The sequence below is a fragment of the Oncorhynchus kisutch genome, linkage group LG24 (assembly GCF_002021735.2).
Source record: "Oncorhynchus kisutch isolate 150728-3 linkage group LG24, Okis_V2, whole genome shotgun sequence".
Lineage (NCBI taxonomy): Eukaryota > Metazoa > Chordata > Actinopteri > Salmoniformes > Salmonidae > Oncorhynchus > Oncorhynchus kisutch.
In genome coordinates this window covers 10,994,606-11,019,475 of record NC_034197.2, presented here as the reverse complement: position 1 = coordinate 11,019,475, position 24,870 = coordinate 10,994,606, and the positions used below count along the sequence as shown (strand labels likewise).

At 42.2% G+C, this 24,870-nt stretch overlaps 1 protein-coding gene across 2 annotated transcripts in view; it reads left to right on the top strand.

The window, feature by feature from the left end:
- LOC109869522 (proto-oncogene tyrosine-protein kinase Src-like) overlaps positions 1–21,007 on the top strand; it is a 47,218-nt gene extending 26,211 nt beyond the window's left edge. The window contains exons 2-12 of one of the 2 annotated variants that reach the window (XM_031804086.1): positions 6,536–6,800; positions 7,134–7,233; positions 10,013–10,030; positions 10,700–10,798; positions 11,310–11,413; positions 12,790–12,939; positions 13,085–13,240; positions 15,450–15,706; positions 15,812–15,965; positions 16,184–16,315; positions 16,578–21,007. In XM_031804086.1, the coding sequence (XP_031659946.1) occupies positions 6,545–6,800; positions 7,134–7,233; positions 10,013–10,030; positions 10,700–10,798; positions 11,310–11,413; positions 12,790–12,939; positions 13,085–13,240; positions 15,450–15,706; positions 15,812–15,965; positions 16,184–16,315; positions 16,578–16,786 (1,635 nt within the window). In that variant the 5' untranslated portion in view covers positions 6,536–6,544 and the 3' untranslated portion in view covers positions 16,787–21,007. The remainder of the gene's footprint in view (positions 1–6,535; positions 6,801–7,133; positions 7,234–10,012; positions 10,031–10,699; positions 10,799–11,309; positions 11,414–12,789; positions 12,940–13,084; positions 13,241–15,449; positions 15,707–15,811; positions 15,966–16,183; positions 16,316–16,577) is intronic. The other variant, XM_020459717.2, reaches the window with a different exon arrangement.
- The last annotated feature ends 3,863 nt before the right edge of the window (positions 21,008–24,870 follow it).

Below are 24,870 nucleotides of genomic sequence, written 5' to 3'. Positions count from 1 at the left end.
ACCTCTCACCAATAACAGGGAGGTTAGCAATTTTGGGGGAATGATATTTATGCATCTAACTTTCTCACTCATTATTCATGATTCATTCAGGATTATCTGTAATCCTGGTAGCATCCACATTAATGTAGAAGTGTTCAGAAATATATTCTTATTTACAGTAAAAGTAACTCTATAATGACACACTAAATTATTTACCATTAATTTCTACTGGGCACAAAATAATCTGAAACACAACCAAAATGAACTGCAAATGTATCCAACAAGTTTGTAGAGTCACAAGCTTAATGTAGTCATTGCGTGCTATGAATATGGGACCAAATACTAAACTTTTGACAAAATGTTATACATCAAGGAAATTTGTCCAAATGCTTGACACCTTCAAATGGGGGGACTAGATACGTAGTGCTTTAATTTCTAAACAGTAAAACAGATATGTACATGACCTCAAATGAAAGGAGACATTCTGTGCTGTCGCCTCATATGAAAACATTTGATATCAAATCCAAAATGCTGGAAGTTTAGAGACAAATGACAAGTTTAAGCTTCGCTGTCCAAATAAATACATAGGTTAGTGTGTATCCCATCCATAATAGTAGTGGAGGATTGAGTGCCTAAATGATCCTGGATCTAGTGTAATGATTACATGCACTAAACTGTGATTAGACTGAGATGCATCATGTGTTTATAGCTGGAGCCTCTTCCGAAGAATGCCGGGAGCTTCGGAGTAAAGAGGCAAGAGTCTTTAAGAGATCTTAGTGCCTTAATTGCACGTTAAAGTGTAAACTCTCCTCATAGGTCATTGTTATACTCTGGACAAAATCTTTGGTGGAATTGCAGCTCTTGGTTTTTCTTTGATTGAACCTCCTTTTATCCAGGCTATTCTTCTTGAGATAAAAAGAGAGACCCGCTTTGTTTAAAGCTGCTACAGTACATTTATACAGGCTGGTCGTGTGATTACACAGACTGATACAGCAACATGTCAATATTTATGCTCAATTGAACTCTATCCAATTATGTGTCCGAGCCCATTTGTAAGCCTTATGGCCGGATGGGCTGAGTCGCCTTGAGCAACATGTTCACAGCATTCATTTGGAGCAAATGAGCTCGAGCGATGGCACGGCAGCAGGTCACACTATTCACCGGGTGGTAGGGGGATGTGAATGAGAGGTTAGGTTTGGTACCGTACAGCCAACCCTTTGTTCTGACTGGTAGTGAGTCTATTGATCCTGACTCATTAATATCAGTGTGTGGAAACTAGAGCTTGGCTACATGGGTAAAAATCCATGTCGCAGTAAATTGCCTGAATTGATGCGATAACCACAAATAAAAATATATGTTTAGAACGCCATCTTTTTTTTATTATCCTTTAAATAGTCCTAGTTTTGGTTATAGCCATCATTGTCCCATTTAACAATCACCCATATTAGTAAACTTCACATTTCCCTAGTATGGGCTATTATCGTTATGAACGATGTCAGCAAAATGCTCGCGATAAGTGATCGGTATTGTCGGCGACGATCATTTTCGGTGTAAACTGAAGTCTGTGGCTATGTCCTCTGCCCTGTGCCATTGACTAGTGTTGTAGTGCCACTGCAAAAGCCATGATGGCGGAGAGCAACGTGCTCTGCCATTTGAACACTGGAGGCCATACAGTGGCACAAAGCCATGATGGCGGAGAGAAAAATTATCCATGTCCATACACTTTAGTTGCTGATTTCTTGCTCTCTTCACATGATCTTTCCCATTCTGTCTTTTCTGTATTTCATACATTTCATATTCAATCATCTCTCTTGGGGTGGAGAAGCCTCTGTTTGGTATGTTGTGGGTGGGTGTGGGTGAAAGCTAGGATGAGGGGTCTTACAGCTGTGGCTTCCTGTCTGGTGGCTGAGGAGTGGCAGCTGCAAGCCCATCCTTAGGGAAGCATTGGTTAAGCATATATTATTGCTGCACATGACTGTACTTCTGTGGGTTAGAATATAGCAACTGTATGGTTTCCCATGTATCTCTGGTTTCTGCTCTTGGCCCTGCCCTCTTAAGCAGCCTGGGGTCAGCGCGGTGAGTGTTCAAATATAACATTTTTTTATCAAAGTTTATTGGTCACGAACACAGATTTGCAGATGTTGCACTGTGAGTGCAGTAATGCCTAGCAATACACACATTAACCAAAAATGTAAAAGAAAGAAATTAAGAAACATCAGAACGAGCAATGTCAGAGTCCAGGATATAAATATTAGGGTTTTCCCCGACAATTTTTTTTTTTTTTAAATGGATGAGTCTTCTGTTCTTTTGACCAAACGATAGGTCGAACTTTTAAAATGTGTATTTTTCCATCTATAGACACTCCCTATGTAGGCTACTGAGCTTGTCTGACGCTTTAAACATTGCAATTAAAAACGAAGACATACAAATTACTAAAGAGGGAGCCAGAGATAAATATAGCCTAACTAGAAGAAAGAGAACCTGTTCCTGAGCCTCTTCCACCCGATGCTGCTGGTCTTAGCAGATTCTGCTGTTACGCTCCTGAAGTTGCCGATAATAGGCTACACCAGCAGTCGCAAACTTTTTCCATTTGGAGTCCCAAGTTATCCTACCATTTCTACTGATCTTGAGTGCTAGTTATGATTTTCATATACACATTTTTGTGGAACAGTTTTTAATTGAATTTATAATAAAGACAAAATATATTAATGTGGTTTAATAAAAAATTCTAAATGAAAATGATACAAATCTAAAACTCATATTGCCAATATGTAAAAATAGCCTACATAAAGCCAACAAGGAACTTGAAACATTGTATGAACTATAGTATTAACTTGGTCCAGCCTGAAGCTCGTGCTAGTGAGCATTGTATGGAATATTCTGGGTCCTCCAGGGTTTCCCACACCAATGCACTCCAGACAAACAGACACAGCTCTAGGCTATTTTGTGCAAGGGATAAGAAGTACTCAGGTAGGCCTATTTTTATGATGTTTCCACCGGATCAGCGCATCACATTTGTTTCCCCTGTCATGCTGAGTGCTAATCGAAGGCGAGAGAGCTGGAAAAGTTTTTACAATAGGCTAGGTTGAGGAACTATTGTCAGACTTCGTTCACTTGCCGTTTTGAGGCGAAGCAAAAACAAATTTTGAGGAGCGCCACAGTGATGGAGAGTTAAGACAATCAGAAATTGTATCAGATCCCCAAATTGGCACATTTATAGGCCTACACTTGCACGCAGGCCAGGTAGACAAGTCTGGAGCGCTCCGAACAAAAGAAATGTGAGTAATTGACAAAGTGGAATGAAATAAACACCAAACTTTTTCTCACCAGTGTAACCTAGGTTGTGTGCTCTACAAACAATGAGTCCACTCCTCCAATGACAATGGAAAGACTGTAGTAGTAATAATAATAATCTCAGCAAAAAAAGAAACATCCCCTTTTCAGGACCCTGTCTTTCAAAGATCATTCGTAAAAATCGGAATAACTTCACAGATCTTCTTTGTATAGGGTTTAAACACCGTTTCCCATGCTTGTTCAATGAACCATAAACAATTATTGAACATGCACCTTTGGAATGGTCATTAAGACACTAACAGCTTACAGACGGTAGGCAATTAAGGTCACAGTTATAAAAACTGAGGGGCCTCAGCTCTCGCCCCTATCGGGGTTAGGTTTGGGCCACGGAGCTCCGACCGCCGAAAGAGGTCTTTCTACTGACTCTGAAAAACACCAAAAGAAAGATCCCCAGGGTCCCTGCTGATCTTCGTGAAAGTGCCTTAGGCATGCTGCAACGAGGCATGAGGACTGCAGATGTGGCCAGGATAATAAATTGAAATGTTTGTACTGTGGGATGCCTTAGACAGCACTACAGGGAGACAGGACGGACAGCTGACAAGCTCGCAAGTCTAACAACACCTGCACAGGATCGGTACATCCAGACATCACACATGTGGGACCGGTACAGGATGGCAACAACTGCCCGAGTTACACCAGGAACGCACAATCCCTCCGTCAGTGCTCAGACTGTCCGCAATAGGCTGAGAGAGGCTAGACAGGGCTTGTAAGCCTGTTGTAAGGCAGGTCCTCACCAGACATCAACGGCAACAACGCCGCCTATGGGCACAAACCCATCATCGCTGAACCAAACAGGACTTGCAAAAAGTGCTCTTCACTGATGAGTCACGGTTTTGTCTCACCAGGGGTGATGGTCGGATTCACGTTTATCGTCGAAGGAATGAGCGTTACTCCGAGGCCTGTACTCTGGAGCGGGATCGAGTTTGGAGGTGGAGGGTCGTCATGGTCTGGGACGGTGCGTCACAGCATCATCAGACTGAGCTTGTTGTCATTGCAGGCATTCTCAACTCGTTACAGGGGAGACATCCTCCACCCTCATGTGGTACCCTTCCTGCAGGTTCATCGTGCAGCATGACAATGCCACCAGCCATACTGCTCATTCTGTGCGTGATTTCCTGCAAGACAGGAATGTCAGTGTTCTGCCATGGCCAGTGAAGAGCCCAGATCTTCACGTTTGAGACCTGTTGAATCGGAGGTTGAGGGCTAGGGCCATTCACCCCATAAATGTCAGGGAACTTGCAGGTGCCTTGGTGGAAGAGTGGGGTAACATCTCACAGCAAGAACTGGCAAATCTGGTGCAGTCCATGAGGAGGAGATGCACTGTAGTACTTAATGCAGCTGGTGGCCACACCAGATACTGACTTATTTTATATTTAAAAATAAATAAATAAAAAGTAAGGAATTATGGGAATTAACCTCTCTGGGATATGTGGGACCCACCTCGCCAACAGCCAGTGAAAGTGCAGGGCGCCAAATTCAAAACAACAAAAATCTCATAATTAAAATTCCTCAAGCATACAAGTATTTTACACCATTTTAAAGATACAATTCTCAGAAATCCACAGTGTCTGATTTAAAAAATGCTTTACAGTGAAAGATCCACAAAATATTATGTTAGGTCACCACCAACTCACAGAAAAACACTTTTCTAGCCAAAGAGAGGAGTCACAAAAAGCACAAATAGAGATCAAATTAATCACTAACCTTTGATCTTCATCAGATGACACTCATAGGACTTCATGTTACACAATACATGTATGTTTTGTTTGATAAAGTGCATATTTATATAGAAAAATCGAATTTTGCATTGGCGTGTTATGTTCAGTAGTTCTAAAACATGCTGGGATTTGTGCAGAGAGCCACATCTATTTACAGGAATACTCATTATAAATGTTGATGAAAATACAGTGTTATACAAGGAATTAGAGATATACTTCTCCTTAATGCAACCGCTGTGTCAGATTTAAAATTTTAAAAAAACTTTACGGAAGAAGCAAACAATGCAATAATCTGAGTACAGTGTTCAGACAACAAAGCAGCCAAAAAGATATCCGCCATATTGTGTAGTCAACATTAGTCAGAAATAGCATTATAAATATTCACTTTGATGATCTTCATCAGAATGCACTCCCAGGAATCCCAGTTCCACAATGAATGTTTGATTTGTTCGATAATGTCCATCATTTATGTCCAAATAGCTTATTTTTTTGCGCGTTTGGTAAACAAATCCAAACACGCGTTCGGGTCCAGCCTTAACGTCGGACGAAAAGTTCAATACGTTATATTACAGCCCGTAGAAACTTGTCAAACTAAGTATAGAATCAATCTTTAAGATGTTTTTATCATAAATGTTCAATAATGTTCCAACCGGAGAATTCCTATGTCTGTAGAAATGCAATGGAACGAGAGCTAACTCTCTCGTGACCGCGCCTCAGAGCCTGTGGCACTCTGCCAGACACCTGGCTCAATCAGCTCTCATTTGCCCCCACTTCACAGTAGAAGCCTGAAACAATGTTCTAAAGACTGTTGACATCTAGTGGAAGCCTTAGGAAGTGCAATATAACCCAATTTACACTGTATATTGGAATGGTAAAGAGTTGGAAAAACTACAAACCTCAAATTTCCCACTTCCTGGTTGGATTTTCCTCAGGTTTTCACCTGCCATATGAGTTATGTTATACTCACAGACATCATTCCAACCGTTTTAGAAACTTCAGAGTGTCTTCTATCCAAATCTACAAATAATATGCATATATTAGCATCTGGGACAGAGTAGCAGGCAGTTTACTCTGGGCACCCTATTCATCCAAGCTACTCAATACTGCCCCCCTGTCACCAAGAAGTTAATGGTAAATGTACTACTGGTGTGCCAACCCTGCGGCCTCCAATGGATCAATCCACGCAGACAGGCGTGAAATATGATATGTCTCATGTGCTATATATATTTGCTACTGCTCGACTAAAAAAATCTCGGTCGACCAACAGCCTATTGGCCAAACAAAATAAATATACAATATCTAGGTATCGAATGGTGTTTGGCTGAAGATTATTCTAGCTATTCTAAGCCTATACCATCATGTAGAAAGGAGAAGTCTGAACTGTGCAATATCTTATTGGATTAATTAAACAGCTCAAACTCCCAGCATTTTATTGTCTTTGCTTAAAGTGCAAAAGCTCATAAGTCTCTCTGTCTGTCTTACAGGCTTAGGCCATGGGGGGAACCAAGAGCAAGCCCAAAGACGCAGGCCTTCGGACACGGAGTCTTGATGGTAACATCAGTTTAGGAGGAGGGGGTGGCAGCTACAACATCAGCCCCGCCCAGCACACCCTCACGCCCAATCTGAGTCCAGCAGTGGGCGGAACACGCCGGTCCACTCAGCCGTTGATCAATACCCCGGAGCTGGCACTGTTTGGGGGAGTGGAGTCCGCCAATAGTGTCACGTCTCCTAACAGAGGGACACTTGCAGGTAAGACTGTAGGGCCCAGATACCCCACTAATACCTAGAATGGAATATAAATCAATTATTAAATCACTATAGTGATTCATTTCACTAAAGGTAAGATTATCTAAAACAGGCAGAGGTGCATTGAATGCTACTTATTTGATGCTACTGACTACTGTAGTACATGCAAATCTTATTCAGTACAATGTATGTTTGATACCCTTTATGGAAAAGCTACACAGTTTACTCTGCATATATGAATAGTACTGTATTTTAAAAAATGGTATTGCAATATCACTTAATATTTGATGACCCATCCTCTGAGGTATGAGTGTCTGTCTGCCCTCTCCCCCACAGGAGGTGTGACGACGTTCATGGCGCTGTATGACTACGAGTCTCGCACTGCCTCCGATCTGTCTTTCAGGAAGGGGGAACGGCTACAAATAGTGAACAACATGTGAGCCAACTCCACACACACTGGGATGAGTTTTTCAAGTTTCACGTTTTATTAGTCGTATGTACGGGAAACGCATGATATACAGTTGAAGTCGGAAGTTTACATACACTTAGGTTGAAGTCATTAAAACTCGTTTTTCAACCACTCCACAAATTTCTTGTTTACAAACTATAGTTTTGGCAAGTCGGTTAGGACTTCTTTGTGCATGACACAAGTAATTTTTCCAACAATTGTTTACAGACAGATTATTTCACTTATAATTCACTGTATCACAATTCCAGTGGGTCAGACGTTTACATACACTAAGTTGACGGTGCCTTTAAACAGCTTGGAAAATTCCAGAAAATGATGTCATGGCTTTATAAGCTTCTGATAGGCTCATTGACATCGTTTGAGTCAATTGGAGGTGTACCTGTGGATGTATTTCAAGGCCTACCTTCAAACTCAGTGCCTCTTTGCTTGACATCATTGGAAAATTAAAAGAAATCAGCCAAAAAATTGTAGACCTCCACAAGTCTGGTTCATCCTTGGGAGCAATTTCCTAACGCCTGAAGGTACCATGTTCATATGTACAAACAATAGTACAAACAAAAGTATAAAAGCCAGACTACGGTTTGCATCTGCACATACATTTTGGGGAAATGTCCTCTGGTCTGATGAAACAAAAATAGAACTGTTTGGCCATAATGACCATCGGAGAAAGGGGGAGACTTGCTAGCCGAAGAACACCATCCCAACCATGAAGCACGGGGGTGGCAGCATCCATGTTGTGTGGGTGCTTTGTTGCAGGAGGGACTGGTGCACTTCACAAAATAGATGGCATCATGAGGAGAAAAATGATGTGGATATATTGAAGCAACATCTCAAGACATCAGACAGGAAGTTAAATCTTGTTCACAAATGGGTCTTCCAAATGGACATTGACCCCAAGCATACTTCCAAAGCTGTGGCAAAATGGCCACTCCAATACCTTGACTTTGTTGTCCTTAAGCCATCACAAAGCCCTGGCCTACAAACCTGACTCAGTTACAACAGCTCTGTCAGGAGGAATGGGCCAAAATTTACCCTACTTATAGTGGAAAGCTTGTGGATGGCTATCTGAAATGTTTGACCCAATTTAAAGGCAATACACTCAATTAGTATTTGGTAGCATGTAAACTTCTGACCCACTGGGAATCTGATGAAAAAAAAATCATTCTGAAATAAATCATTCACTCTACTATTATTCTGACATTTCACATTCTGATCCTAACTAACCTAAGACAGGTAATTTTTACTAGGATTAAATGTCAGGAATTGTGAAACTGAGTTGAAATGTATTTGGCTAAGGTGTATGTAAACTTCTGACTTCAACATTGTCCAACGAAATACTTACTTGCAGCTTCCTTCTAAACAATGCAACAATAAGAATAAATAAAATATAAGAATACGAACATAAACTAAATGGCCCAGTAAAATAGAATAAACATATTAGCATAAGATGAGGATGGAGACATATCCCCAGGGATAGACGCACATGCCCCCCCCGCATTCTCGCTCTCTCTCTCACACACACACACACACACACACACACACACACACACACACACACACACACACACACACACACACACACCGTAGTCTGCATGTCTGGTCTCTTGCTGCGCTGGCTGGCTGTTTTGCCCCCAAACCCTGTGTCAGTCACCCGCCCTTTGTAAAGCCCGTAACCATAGAAACAGTCTCCCTTTACCAGTATCTGTTTTGTGAGCTGACACGTTTTTGTTGTAGATTTCCTATTTTCTCCTGCTCATTCATAAAAGTACAGCTGTTCATCTCACTGGTGCGTCCACTTGGAGGCTGATACGTTTCAACCCCCTTCCCGCTTGTTACTAGCCCCTTCCTGCTGCGACTAGCCCCTTCCTGCTGCGACTACTTCCTGCTGCGACTAGCCCCTTCCTGCTGCCTCTACCTTAGTTGAAGTCTTGCTCGATAATTGTCTGCGAAATAACTGTCATGTAAACGTATATGTTAAAGTGACAGAAATGACCATTCATTCTAATAATGTCAGTCTGTGCTGCTTTTACAAATTTGAGTCTTTCTCTAATCAATAGAAGTGCAGTGGGACCATATTATTCTAGTGAGCCGAGCCCCCAATACTCTAGCTATAACAAAGTGTTGACCTAGAAGGCCTGAGCTGAGGACAATAGAACTATAGTGGATTATTGTGATTAGTGCATCTGCCCCCGAAGCTGCTACACAGCTATTCCCTTAGGGTTACCAGGTCAAATACGTCAACTCTGTGAACTCACCGAGATATGATAACCACAAGATAATGTTTCACCATTTCCTGTGTTATGAGCCAACCCGTTCTCAGCTTTATTTCTGCACCATGCACTTGGTATAATGTTCTGAAGCTTTCTTGGTGTTTAATATTAGGTCTGCACCAATTATATTATCTGTCCTCTGTTTTAGGTATGCTGCTGAATGTCTCTTCTTTCTATGCAATCAGTCAATAACCTTGTTTCCATGTACGTACGGTGTGATCTTTCGACAGACTTCTGGTTTAATGGCTGTACTCTATGTCTTTGCAAAGGGAGCTAGGTTCTGCTGTAGTGTTGGGATGAGGGGTTGGCGGGATACCTGTTGAAATGGTTCTGTATACTGTATCTCTAGCTACGAATCTGCTTCTCTAACACGCTTTCTGTCTCTTTTTTTTAACCCCATCCACCACCCTTCGTATCTATTCTCTCTCTCCATCTCCCCAAACTATTTCTCCGTACCTTTTTGTAATTGTATGTAGGAGAAAGTTGAACAGCAGGTCAGTGAAGCTTCTCTTGTCTTTGGTGTCTTTCGTGTGAATGAATGTGCTGTGTGTGTGTGTGTGTGTGTGTGTGTGTGTGTGTGTGTGTGTGTGTGTGTGTGTGTGTGTGTTCACGTCACTAATACATCATAGTTGCTGGTTCACATGATAACTTCCCGGCATTTGGTTAATGGTGTCATAGTACACGTCTGTGTTTGAATCCACCCTGCATCCATTCCTTTAGTGTTTCTAGTAGTTGTAGGGTTGATTTCCTGGACACAGATTAAGCCTAATCCTAGAGAATCTATTGGAGTTTAATGGAGAATCTTCATTGACGCATCCTCTTAGTCCGGGAGTTTTAATCTGTCTTCACGAAACCGCCCTGTAGTCTACGGATATTGTAAATCATTTCCTCCCGTTGAGTCGACCCTGTATGAGCGCGTGTTACTGTTTCACCGTAGTCCCTGTCTATTGGAAATAGAATGTGAAGAAGAGCCTCTGTGAAGACTGTATTCAATATTTGCCTCCCAATGTGAATGTACTGTGTGCAAAGTGTTTCCTTCACTCAAGAGTCCTGTCTTAAGTATCCCACCATATGAAGTAGAATCCAAATCACCCCACGTAAACTGGAATCACAGACTTGCAAAGGAGACCATCTGTGAAACCGTTCCGTTCTTGTCTCCGCAGAGAAGGGGACTGGTGGCTGGCTCGCTCTCTGACCACTGGAGAAAGTGGTTACATCCCCAGCAATTATGTGGCTCCTTCCGACTCCATCCAGGCAGAAGAGTAAATCCCTTCTCTCTCTCTCTCTCTCTCTCTCTCTCTCTCTCTCTCTCTCTCTCTCTCTCATCCTCTATTTATCCGTCCTACCGTTTCTTCTCTCTCCTGTATTTCATTTTAATCAAGAGTTGAAAATAAAACTGATGGAATTCAAAAGGAGCTCCATCTACAGTATCTCTCTATGCACCTTGAAGGCATACACACACTCCACAAGCTGACATGCACAGACACACACGTGGATAATAACACACACAAACTAACCTGTGTAATGATTCCATTTCTTACCTTTATCCTACCAGTCATCTCAGATTGCCTATGGCTTCCAGGTAAGGGGCAGTAATCAGAATGCAATACTTCTTTGATTGGGGCATGCACAGAAGGCAGTTATATCGCGCGCGTGCTCACTCTCTCTCTCTCTCTCTCTCTCTCACACACACACAGCCACACTTTTTTTTCTTTCTCCCTTCCTCTCAACCTGGTCCCTGTGTCCCCATGCTCTCTTCCCTCTCTTCCCTAGGTGGTATTTTGGGAAGATCACACGTCGCGACTCGGAGAGGCTCCTCTTGAGTTTGGACAACAGGAGAGGGACGTTCCTGGTGAGAGAGAGCGAGACCACCAAAGGTGAGTGTCTGAGGCTGGCATCTCCAGTGGAAACACCTCACAGATTACACCAATGCATCTCCACTGACAATTAAGACCACATTGGAATACTAGCCCGTGGGAATTGTCCTTTTCTGGGGATCAAGCCGTGTAGCTGTGCAACCATGTTCTTTTAAAATAGCTGTTTCGCCTAACCCTTTTATGTAGAAAAAGCGAACCTCTGATTTGTAAAATAAGAATTGAGACAAGGATTGTGTGTGTGTGCCATTCAGAGGGCGAATGTGCGACAAACAATGTGAGGTCCTCTTGAAGGGGGTACAGAAATACACCGTCGGGCGCACCGGTTTGTGTCAAGAACTGCAACGCTGCTGGGTTTTTCACGCTCAAGTTTCCTGTGTGTATCAAGAATGGCACAACACCCAACGGACATTCAGCCAACTTGACACAACTGTGGGAAGCATTGGAGTCTACATGGGCCAGCATCCCTGTGGGGATGCTTTCGACACCTTGTAGAGTTCATGCCCCGACAAATTGAGGCTGTTCTGAGGGCAAAAGGAGGGGATGCAACTCAATATTAGGAAAATAATCATTTAAATAAATAATTTTTAAACATTTTATTTAACTAGGCAAGTCAATTAAGAACACATTCTTATTTACCAAGCATGTGACAAATAAAATTTGATTTGGGGATTCGATGTGACGCCCCTGGGGCACAGCGGAGTTCGATGCCTCTGATCGTCAGCTGCTGCACTACAGCACAGCCACAGTAGTGTCGCGCACACACACTCTCCATGGGCCGAGCTCAGCGGAGAAAGAGAGGGTAAAGAGAGGTGGAGGGAGGGGGCGGGTGGGGGGCGTTGCCGGGAACTGAGTGGGAGCAGTGGGGAGCCCTCGGGTGAGTGAGTAAGACAGAAGTAGGTCATTGAGGAGCCAGGGGCGCGTTTAGCAGGGCCCTGTGTATGTTATGTAAACATGCCTCTAGATAACAAAGAATAAGGAATCATGTCGGCTCTATTCGTGAAATCTCTATCTGCAACGTTCGACAACCAGAGGCATATCACCCAGTTTAAACAGAGAGGGAAGGAGGGGGAATTGCCCAGGGGTTCTTTGAGTTCACTCGTCAGGCTGGCTCACTGGGCTGGTGCCGCCCTCTGGTGGCAGACTGGATGTATTGTTTTGTTTTTGTGGGACCACAAGGAATGGAACTTGTGAACACAAAATGACACTAATAAAGCAATTTCTTTCAAACTACTCTTCCTTTGGGCCCCAGGAAGACAAGGAGTCGCTAAAGGCATCATCTAATGAAAATGTGAATAAAGGATTAGACAATATTTCTTGACCAAGGACCAATCTTGCTTTCTTTACTGATTTCCTGTCTCTAATGTACCTCTTCCTAGGTGCCTACTGTCTGTCAGTCCTGGACTATGACAACACTAAAGGACTGAATGTGAAACACTACAAGATTAGAAAGCTGGACAGTGGAGGCTTCTACATCACCTCACGCACTCAGTTTAACAACATACATCAGCTGGTCACACACTACCACAGTGAGTCACACACTGTACAAGTGTAAACATCTCAACCAATTACCTCTAAGCAAATACCTCTGAGAAGAGACTATGTGTGATGAACAAATAACACTACCAGAAGGTGATATTAGAGCTCACCGTGTTTTCTTCCCTGTCCTCTCAGAGCATGCAGACGGACTGTGCCACTGTCTGACGGAGGTATGTCCCGTACTAAAGCCTCAGACCCAGGGGCTGGCCCGCGATGCCTGGGAGATCCCCAGGGACTCTCTATGCCTCGACCTCAAACTGGGACAGGGATGCTTCGGAGAGGTCTGGATGGGTAAGACAGCCTCTCTCCACTACGAGCTAATTGAACTGTATATAAGTATGAATAGTGTGTAAATAGTATATTTGTTGTCTCTTGGTGACTTTCCTATATATATATATATATATATATATATATATATATATATATATATATATATATATATATATATATATATATATATATATATATATATATATAGGAAAGTATATACAGTGCCTTGCGAAAGTTTTCGGCCCCCTTGAACTTTGCGACCTTTTGCCACATTTCAGGCTTCAAACATAAAGATATAAAACTGTATTTTTTTGTGAAGAATCAACAACAAGTGGGACACAATCATGAAGTGGACTGACATTTATTGGATATTTCAAACTTTTTTAACAAATCAAAAACTGAAAAATTGGGCGTGCAAAATTATTCAGCTCCTTTACTTTCAGTGCAGCAAACTCTCTCCAGAAGTTCAGTGAGGATCTCTGAATGATCCAATGTTGACCTAAATGACTAATGATAATAAATACAATCCACCTGTGTGTAATCAAGTCTCCGTATAAATGCACCTGCACTGTGATAGTCTCAGAGGTCCGTTAAAAGCGCAGAGAGCATCATGAAGAACAAGGAACACACCAGGCAGGTCCGAGATACTGTTGTGAAGAAGTTTAAAGCCGGATTTGGATACAACATTTTTTCCCAAGCTTTTAACATCCCAAGGAGCACTGTGCAAGCGATAATATTGAAATGGAAGGAGTATCAGACCACTGCAAATCTACCAAGACCTGGCCGTCCCTCTAAACTTTCAGCTCATACAAGGAGAAGACTGATCAGAGATGCAGCCAAGAGGCCCATGATCACTCTGGATGAACTGCAGAGATCTACAGCTGAGGTGGGAGACTCTGTCCATAGGACAACAATCAGTCGTATATTGCACAAATCTGGCCTTTATGGAAGAGTGGCAAGAAGAAAGCCATTTCTTAAAGATATCCATAAAAAGTGTTGTTTAAAGTTTGCCACAAGCCACCTGGGAGACACACCAAACATGTGGAAGAAGGTGCTCTGGTCAGATGAAACCAAAATTGAACTTTTTGGCAACAATGTAAAACGTTATGTTTGGCGTAAAAGCAACACAGCTCATCACCCTGAACACACCATCCCCACTGTCAAACATGGTGGTGGCAGCATCATGGTTTGGGCCTGCTTTTCTTCAGCAGGGACAGGGAAGATGGTTAAAATTGATGGGAAGATGGATGGAGCCAAATACAGGACCATTCTGGAAGAAAACCTGATGGAGTCTGCAAAAGACCTGAGACTGGGACGGAGATTTGTCTTCCAACAAGACAATGATCCAAAACATAAAGCAAAATCTACATTGGAATGGTTCAAAAATAAACATATCCAGCTGTTAGAATGGCCAAGTCAAAGTCCAGACCTGAATCCAATCGAGAATCTGTGGAAAGAACTGAAAACTGCTGTTCACAAATGCTCTCCATCCAACCTCACTGAGCTCGAGCTGTTTTGCAAGGGGGAATGGGAAAAAATGTCAGTCTCTCGATGTGCAAAACTGATAGAGACATACCCCAAGCGACTTACAGCTGTAATCGCAGCAAAAGGTGGCGCTACAAAGTATTAACTTAAGGGGGCTGAATAATTTTGCACGCCCAATTTTTCAGTTTTTGGTTTGTTAAATAAGTTGGAAATATCCAATAACTGTCGTTCCACTTCATGATTGTGTCCCACTTGTTGTTGATTCTTCACAAAACAATACAGTTTTATATCTTTATGTTTGAAGCCTGAAATGTGGCAAAAGGTCGCAAAGTTCAAGGGGGCCGAATACTTTCGCAAGGCACTGTATATATATTAATAATGTACTTTGTCATGAATTTTTACATTTTTATGTGGACCCCAGAAAGAGTAGCTGCTGCATGTGCAGTAGCTAATGGGAATCCTAAAAAACAATACCATCTCTGCTATGTTGTGATTTAATCAGCTACTTCATGAATCAGTTAATCAGTGGGATCCATTCTGATCTTCAGCCTACTCCCTAAACCAGCTGATCCTCTCAAACAAAGCAGAGGGTACTGCCATGTAGAGGAACTGTCTATAGAGTGCATTTGTCATTGCATCGACACATTCCTTGGCAGTTGGTACCTATTTGACAGTTTTGAAAACATAATCTGACGCTAGAAATGGTTACCACAACAACACAACTAGCTGTGCAACCTTTATGTAGGCACGTGGAACGGGACAACGCGGGTAGCGGTCAAGACCCTGAAGACTGGTACCATGTCCCCCGAGGCATTCCTTATGGAGGCCCAGGTCATGAAGAAGCTGAGACATGAAAAACTGGTCCAGCTGTACGCCGTGGTGTCTGAAGAACCTATCTATATTGTCACGGAGTACATGGGACAAGGAAGCTTGTTGGACTTCCTGAAGGGAGACATGGGCAAGATGCTCCGCCTTCCTCAGCTGGTTGACATGGCCTCACAGGTAAGCAAGTTTAGAGATGGTCAGTGTAAATACTGTCTAGTATTACACACACACACAAACACGCTGGCTGTTTTAGTCAAACCTAAACATGTGTCTTCTCTTCAGATTGCCTCAGGAATGGCGTATGTAGAGAGGATGAACTACGTCCACAGAGACCTCAGGGCTGCCAACATTCTAGTGGGAGACAACTTGGTTTGTAAAGTGGCTGACTTTGGACTGGCCCGTCTCATAGAGGACAATGAGTACACTGCCAGGCAGGGTAAGACCACTAGAGGGGGCTGATTACCATCTCTTCCTTTTGTCTGCCTGTTTTTTTTCTCTCTCCCTCTCTTCTCAATGTTTTGGCCCGCCAGACCAATTGGCATGTGTTGAAGCCATCGCCCATCAGACCTTATTGGCATTGTTTTTATTCTCAGGTTTTCTCACCACAACTTGAATTACAGAGTCTTGTCTAACGTGTGTCTCCTACCCTTGCAGGAGCAAAGTTCCCCATCAAGTGGACGGCTCCTGAAGCCGCGCTGTATGGCCGCTTCACCATCAAATCAGACGTCTGGTCGTTCGGGGTCTTACTGACAGAACTGGCCACCAAGGGGAGAGTACCATATCCAGGTAGCAACTGTGAATCTGCAAAGATGTCGCTTTGGTGAAAGGATCCCTTGTCTGATAGAGTTGCTTACCACTGTGAGCACATCCCAAAGACGCACACTGCTGGCAAGCGAGTCTACCTATGTGAAGACACTGTTGGCCGTTAACCTTTTGAAACCATGAAGGTCAATACAGTATCTATCTCTCCTGCCATTCAGCCCCTGTATAATGATGTTTGTGTTCTCCCCGTCCCTTTCCTCTCTCTCGCTCTCTCTCTACCCCCCAGGCATGGTGAATCGGGAGGTGCTGGACCAGGTGGAACGTGGTTACAGGATGCCTTGTCCTGCTGAGTGCCCTGACTCGCTCCATGACCTCATGCTCACCTGCTGGAGGAAGGACGCTGAGGAGAGGCCCACATTCGAGTACCTGCAGGGCTTCCTGGAAGACTACTTTACCTCCACTGAGCCACAGTACCAGCCCGGGGAGAACCTTTAGTCGAGAACCTGAGGTACTATAGGGCTCATGTTGGAAGGGGAGAGGGGAACGGTGCTTTGGATACAGCCAGACTGACCTCTGTTGCACCTGGAACTGAACTCCCAATGACCACACACCTACTCCTGACCTATATTATAATTATTCAATGTGACGATATCGTTATTTTGTTACTTGATTGATGTTGATATCCTTCTGATTTTGAAAAGGACAGCACTAATCTACTGGTTTATTTTGAGTTAATCTACATTCATACCTGTCAGTTACTGTGTGCTCCTGTTGACATTGTGCGGTAGCTCTCTCCCCCCCCCCCTTCATTTATCATTGGACATGAGTAGCAACCAACTGTATGGACCAATTCAGTCCATCTCTTTAGAGGTACACCTTTGGAGAGCTAAAGAAATAACAGATTTCTCATATCCCTATTGGTTCCTCTCTACAATGAGATTCCATGTTTAAGGATGGGTTCTTGTTCTGGTATGTCTTCCAATCTATTCCCACAGACTGCTTGAGAAGCAACTCTGAGGGGTACTGTTGTCAGGATATCGCTTTGTTTTTGATCAAATTTGTTCTAAAACCTGGAATATTTGGTATTATAATCAGGCCACAGTTATTTCAGATGAACATTTCCCCTCTACATTGTGGCCATTCTTGGCAGCTTGAGGTGCTGTTTGTAGTGGACCGAGGTGGGCGGAACTTTCACTACGCAGACACTTCCATGAAACAAATTAGAATTGCTATGCATGGAATACCCCTCCCCAGGCACTCTTAAAGAAGATGAGAGGAGAATATTGTTTGTTATTTTTCATTTTATATTCACAGCGTTTCTAGAAGAAGACTTAAAAAAAGGCTACTGACGATCACTCAGTCTCCTCTCAGGAAGGGGACCATGAATCCTGCTGCAATGTTTTTGTGCCAATGCTGTAAATGACTATTTTCTACTCTCTTCATTGTTTTAAAGTTGTTTTTTTCTTACTACAAAGTTCAATAAGCGTTGCCCTGTAATTATACACACTATTTGTAAATCATTCCCAAACGTGTGTTTTGAATAATACCATCCATCTGAATAATACCATCCATATTCCATCAAATATCTAAGGCATGTATTTTAAGGCTTTGGTTGTTCAAACATTCAGATTAAAACTCCATCAATGTTCTGCAATGGTTTTTAGTTATTTTCAGGAAAGGAGTAACCCTAAGACCTTTCACAATCTATTATTTGAGAAGTGATATCAGTGCAGCCGCTGGTTGAAGGTAGACTCAGCGAAATGACGTTGCCACGAGCAGCACTGCAGATATTGAGATGAGCGAGATGCAAAACTTCACTCACATAGTCACACCCAGTATCTGCGCATGTGCACGGGTTCGCTTCACGCTGTTACAGCGTGGTAGCCAGGCGAAGTTGAGCCTTGCCAAATTAATCCACTCTGCTGTTCATTCCTGCACCTATGTCATATTGCTGAGTCTACCTTCCAAAAGTAAGTGGACATCTGCTTGCCGAACATCTCATTCCGAAATCATGGGCATCAATATGGAGTTGGTCCCCCCCCTTGCGTCTGTGACAGCCTCTACTCTTCTGGGAAGGCTTTCCACTAGATGTTGGAAAATTGCTGTGGGGATTTGCTTCCATTCAGCCATGAGCATTAGTGAGGTCGGGTACTGATGTTGGGTGATTAGACCTGGCTCACAGTCGGCGTTCCAATTCATCCCAATGGTGTTTGATGCGGTTGAGGTCAGGGCTCTGTGCAGGCCAGTGAAGTTCTTCCACACCGATCTCGACAAACCATTTCGGTATGGACCTCACTTTGTGCACAGGGGCATTGTCATGCTGAAACAGGAAAGAGCCTTCCCCAAATTGTTGCCACAAAGTTGGAAGCACAGAATTGTCTAGAATGTCATTGTATGCTGTAGCATTAAGATTTCCCTTCACTGGAACGAAGGGGCCTAACCCGAACCATGAAAAACAGCCCCAGACCATTATTCCTCCTCCACCAAACGTTACAGTTAGCATTATGCATTTGGGCATAGTTCTCCTGGCATCCGCCTAACCCAATTCGTCTGTCGGACTGCCAGATGGTGAAACGTGATTCATCACTCCAGAAAACGCGTTTCCACTCCTCCAGAGTCCAATGGCGGCGAGCTTTACACCCCTCCAGCCGATGCTTGGCATTGTGCATGGTGATCTTAGGCTGGTGTGCAGCTGCTCGGCCATGGAAACCCATTTCATGAAGCTCCCAAAGAACAGTTATTGTGCTGACGTTGCTTCCAGAGGCAGTTTGGAACTCTGTAATGAGTGTTGCAACCGGGGACTGACTTGTTGGAAAGGTGCCACATTGAAAGTCACTGAGCTCTTCAGTAAGGCCATTCTACTGCCAATGTTTGTCTATAGAGATTGCATGGCTCTGTGCTTGATTTTATACATCCGTCAGCAACGGGTGTGGCTGAAATAGCTGAATCCACTCATTTGAAGGGGTGTCTACATATTTTTGTGTATATTTAGTGGTTGTGTTTTCATTGAATGATGGAGAAATTATTCTGAAGATATGAGAGGAGCAGGTTAGCATTTTTCATCATGAACCTTGTTCTGGAAACAGCTCTGCAGAGTGGTCTAGCTGGCACAGCCATAAAATCTGATTTTAAACCTAACCTTAACCGTAACTACACTGTCAACACGTATGCCTAACCTTCAATTATGACCAAAAAGCTCATTTGTGTTTTCATGAATTTTTACATTATAGACAATTATAGCTTATCTAAGGCAAAATCGCTCAGTTGTGCCTCCAGGACAAGACTCACGAAAATAAACGTCAATCTGCATGAGATGACAGAGCTTCCCAGTGGCCTGAGATGCTGAATTGCCAATTTGAACATCCACTGTCATTGGGCAATTGTACATAAATATCCTCAATGCTACTATTTTTTTGTATATATCCTGTTTCTAATTTATTCATATTATTAAAGGTCCTTTTGATTTGTCTATTTATTTTCAGCATCATTCTGCCTGTTGCCATGTCTACGGTACATCCCACTATTATACTGGGAGCTCATCAGTGACGAGTGAAGAAACATTTTTTTCTTCTTTTGTGTAACATCTTTCTTTATACGCCTGTCTTTTGTACCACTTTTTACTTTGTTTCCATCTTTTTACGAAACCATGCTTATTGGTACTACATCTGACTGAGGAACTGCCCGAGGGACATGGTTGAAAACAAGCTTTCATCAGTGGTGCGTTCAGTACGTTTTTTTTTTTTTACGTTCTGGAACAATTGAAACGGTACTGAACGTCCAGTTGAAAAAAACGTGGTTGGGTTGGGGAACGCTATTAGCATGGCCACTGCCCTTTTTTTAAAAATACGTCACTCATTGCATCAAGCCACACCCACCCAAAGGCAGCAAACGTACCTCAGAAGGTACAAGAACATTTTTTGGGGAACGTTGTAGTTCAGTACAAACTGTTCCGCAAACGTTTAAGCAAACTGAACGCACCTCAGGTTTCATCTTCCTCGTTTCAGAATAAGAGAGCGCCTTTTTTTTATGTAGCCTCTAAAGGTGCCACTGATTCTATTTCTGCTATGAAAAAATTGCATTCATTAATCATACGTTAACATGTTGAAGTCTTTCCTACTCTTAATGCCATTGATTGGGAGGCTGGCTTGTGAACTGAAGGTCACAAGCCAGCTGATGTACAGTGCTGTGGTACAGCATGGTTTCTATGTTACTGTGGCAAGAAGACTTGCATCAAGAATCTGAACTGGGTATTGTGGTACTGTAGGGCTTCTTGAGTGCTAAGGTTTCATAAACCACTGGAAATTCTACACTGGTTTTCATTGAATTCATTGAATTCATTGAATTTTCATTGAATTCTCAGACATCAGATTCCTAGATTATTAATCTGAGTTATGTTTTCTGTCCTGTGAATATATGGAGCAGCAGATTGACTAGTCTGTCGTCTTAATCCTAATCCCCATTTGTATGATCATATTGATAAAACAAGGACGTCTCCATTGGATTCTTTGGGTCTTTTTCACCTCAACCTATGCAGTTTTTTGGATCTGTGATATTCCTTTTGTATAATCTTTTTTTACCGTATTCAGTGGAAAATGCAAAAATATTGCCTGAAATTCTTACTACTGTTTAAAATTCAAATGACAGTTGGAATAAAATGTATACATTGCAAACTGTAATCTGACAAATGTTGTAAAGTGCATTAAATGATGTTTCTTATATTGACTATAACAACATTGGTTGAGCAACCAGGCAGTGAGTCAGTTGATGTCTATCAGTTTACAGTAAATAGTGTTTTACCTCACATCAGGTCATGATCCCTAACAGACTAGAACGTTATACCTTTCATTTCATTCTGAAGTGACTGCTTCCTTTCTGTGAGTTTATACAGGGTGGAGATAAGATGCAGTGTCACAATGTCATTTTATCCAAAAGCCTCCTGTAGTTCAAGGTACTGTGAGCTAGGGTTAGTCTAGATAATTGCATATCTTTGAGATACTAACCCAATGTCTTTTTTAGAGGTGTTTTTAAACATTATAGCTTGGTAAACAAATAATATGCCAAATCCATATTGTATGTTGTTATGAGGCAGTAGACCTAGGCTACTGTAGGCCTGTTTGTGGTTGTCCGATCATTCGATATAAAATATGATTGAGAACAAAACAAAGAAGTAAACATTTGTGTTATTACTTCAAGTGAAGTGATACCCTTGTTCAGTGGTGGAAAAAGTACCCAATTGTCGTACTTGAGTAAAAGTAAAAATACCTTCTTTTTTTTTTAAATAGATTTTTTTTTTAATGGTTGGTCAGGGGCATACTCAAACACTCAGACATCATTTACAAAGGAAGCACTTCTGTTTAGTGAGGCAGTAGAGATGCCAGGGACGTTCTCTTAATAAGTGCGAGAATTGGACCATCTTCCTGTCCTGCTAAGCATTCAAAATGTAACTAGTACTTTTGGGTGTCAGGCAAAATCTATGGAGTAAAAAGTACATTGTCTTTGGGAATGTAGTGAAGTAAAAGTTGTCAAAAATATAAATGATAAAGTGCAGATACCCCAAAAAACTGGTTGAGTACTTTTTAAAGTATTTTTACTTAAAAGTAATTCACACCACTGTCCTTGTTGCATAATATGCAGAAACTCCCTCTTTTATTTATGGTCATCACTAGTTACCACAGCCACAAAGTTATAATTATGGCTAAACCCACATTTTTCTACAATTTCTCTTCTTAAAATCTGATTGTAAACCTGACCTTAACCCTAACCACACTGCTAACATTGTGCTTAACTCTAACCTTAAATTAACCTCTACAGGATTGGTGGGTCCCTTGCTGGATGATTGAGCTAACCTAGACTAATGTGATTAACATGAGGTTGTAAGTAACACAAAAAAATCCCAGGACATAGACATATCTGATATTGGCAGAAAGCTTAAATTCTTGTTAATCTAACTGTGCTGTCCAATTTACAGTAGCTATTACAGTGACAGAATACCATGCTATTGTTTGAGGAGAGTGCACAGTTATGAACTTGAAAAGTTATTAATAAACCAGTTAGGCACATTTGGGAAAATGTTGAACAGGAAGACAATAGTTCATTGGATCAGTCTAAAACTTTGCACATACACTGCTGCCATCTAGTGGCCAAAATCGAAATGGTGCCTGGGCTGGAATAATACATTATGGCCTTTCTCTTGCATTTCAAAGATGATGGTATGCTGTCCCTAGGAGAGGTGCGTCACTTGAGTGGGTTGAGCCAATGACATGATCTTCCTGTCCGGATTGGAGGTGTGTGTCGGGGGGCTAGGGTCATTCTGTTATATCTGGAGTATTTCTCCTGTCTTATCCTGTGTCCTGTGTGAATTTAAGTATGCTCTCTCTAATTCTCTCTCTCCTCTCTCTCCTTTCTTTCTCTCTCTGAGGACCCTAGGACCATGCCTCAGGACTACCTGGCCTGATGACTCCTTGCTGTTCACCTGGCCGTGCTATCTGCTCCAATTTTAACTGTTCTGCCTGCGGCTATGGAATCCCGACCTGTTCACCGGACGTGCTATCTGTCCCAGACCTGCTGTTTTCAACTCTATTGACAGCAGGAGCAATAGAGATGCTATGAAAATCCAACTGACATTTACTCCTGTTGCACCCTCGACAACCACTGTGATTATTATTATTTGACCATGCTGGTCATTTATGAACATTTGAACATCTTGGCCATGTACTGTTATAATCTCCACCCGGCACAGCCAGAAGAGGACTGGCCACCCCTCATAGCCTGGTTCCTCTCTAGGTATCTTCCTAGGTTTTGGTATTTTCTAGGGAGTTTTTCCTAGCCACCGTGCTTCTACACCTGCATTGCTTGCTGTTTGGGGTTTTCGGGCTGGGTTTCTGTACAGCACTTTGTGACATCAGCTGATGGAAGAAGGGCTTTATAAATAACTTTGATTGATGGTACAAAAAATAAAATACAAAAACACGGTTGGCTTTTCTTTGTAATATCTTTTACCAGATATAATGTGTTGTATTCTTCTGCATTCATTTTACATTTCCACAAACTTCAGTGTTTCCTTTCAAATGGTAGTTAGATTTGGGTATGTCTTTTTAGGTGAAAATTGGAAGGGGGAAAAAAAGGGGCAGATATTTAAGAGTTAAGACCTAAAAGCACATTTTTGTTTTCATGAATGGTAACAATATAGTCCATTTTTGACTGTGCGCTGAACGTGCGTGCAGGTGAGAATGAATGATTTATTTCTGGAATTCCCTTCAACTGTGATCAGACAGTAGGTAGCCTGCAGTTCCGACACCTTATGCTTGCTCTCAGCTGCACTAGAGGGTTGAGCAGAGCATTTGCTTAAATTATTACACTGTGGAGCTGGCGTGAGAGATGGCAACAAACCAAAAAACCTTCCCTCAATCCAATGATGAGAAATTGTGTTGTACTCTGAATTATCCCATTATATCAACTGTATATCAACACAGAGAAGATTGAATGTCAGCTAGTAAACAGTAGCAGTCCTTCAATCTTCTCGGTGTAACAGTTGGGATAATGGCACAATAAAGTTTTATTCTGAAAGTCCAGTAATATTACAGATACTAGGCCTACTTTGTTATTGAAACCAGGAAGAATGTTCTGCAGGGCAGGATTGACACACGCCATTATTATTCAGCAACCCATTTCCCCCTGTTTATTTCATTGATCAATTTCCCATTATTGTATATCAAGCAACCTTGGTAGCTGAGAATTCTCAACTCCACAATATGTACATCACATCTCAATGGAGTTGAGTGGCGATTGAGTTTTTATTTGGAAGGTGAACCACCAATTCCACTTGTTTTTTGCTCATGCTAATGTTGTTCACAACACACTGTTCTAGCACTTGAATTAAAGGGTAACTACACCCGAAAATCTAAATTGCACACATTTTTTCCAGACCTCAAAAGTTGTCTCCTGATAGGGTTTAAGCATTGTTGTGACATTTTCAATGTCGTTTTTTCCCCCTATACATTTTTAGTTTATTTTGTTACTTTTTTTTTATTTGGCTGGCTACTCTATTACTTGTGGAAAACACTTTTACTGTGTACCTGTGCTTGTCCTGACTTTTTATTAGAGTTGTCAATGAGAGTTTGAAGCCATAGTTCTATTTTGGTATCTGCCTTGCAGGGCTGCTCCTTCTCTGTTAACAAACAACGGCTCCCTGGGTGGAGGTTGAATAAAATGCTTTTTTTAATCAAAAATGACAAATTGCAGCACCCAAAGAAAATAACACCTTTACAGGACAAACGGGCACAAGGTACACATTTAAAGAATGTACATTTTTACATGTATCGATGTGATACCGACTCGATGTAGCCGGAGGTACACTTTGCCAAAACTCATTGCCACTCAACTCCATTGGAACGTGTAACGTGAGAATTCTCAAGTACAACCTTGGTATCGTAGTTGTTTTGTTTTTGGCAAACGAGCAAAAACACATTAGTTCACTTCAGGGAAATATGGTGAGCATCTCATACCCAATTCACTCCCCTTTCTTTCTACCTCTCTCATTTGTGCTGTGCCTACTGTTCTGCTGTCCCGCCCCGTTCCTG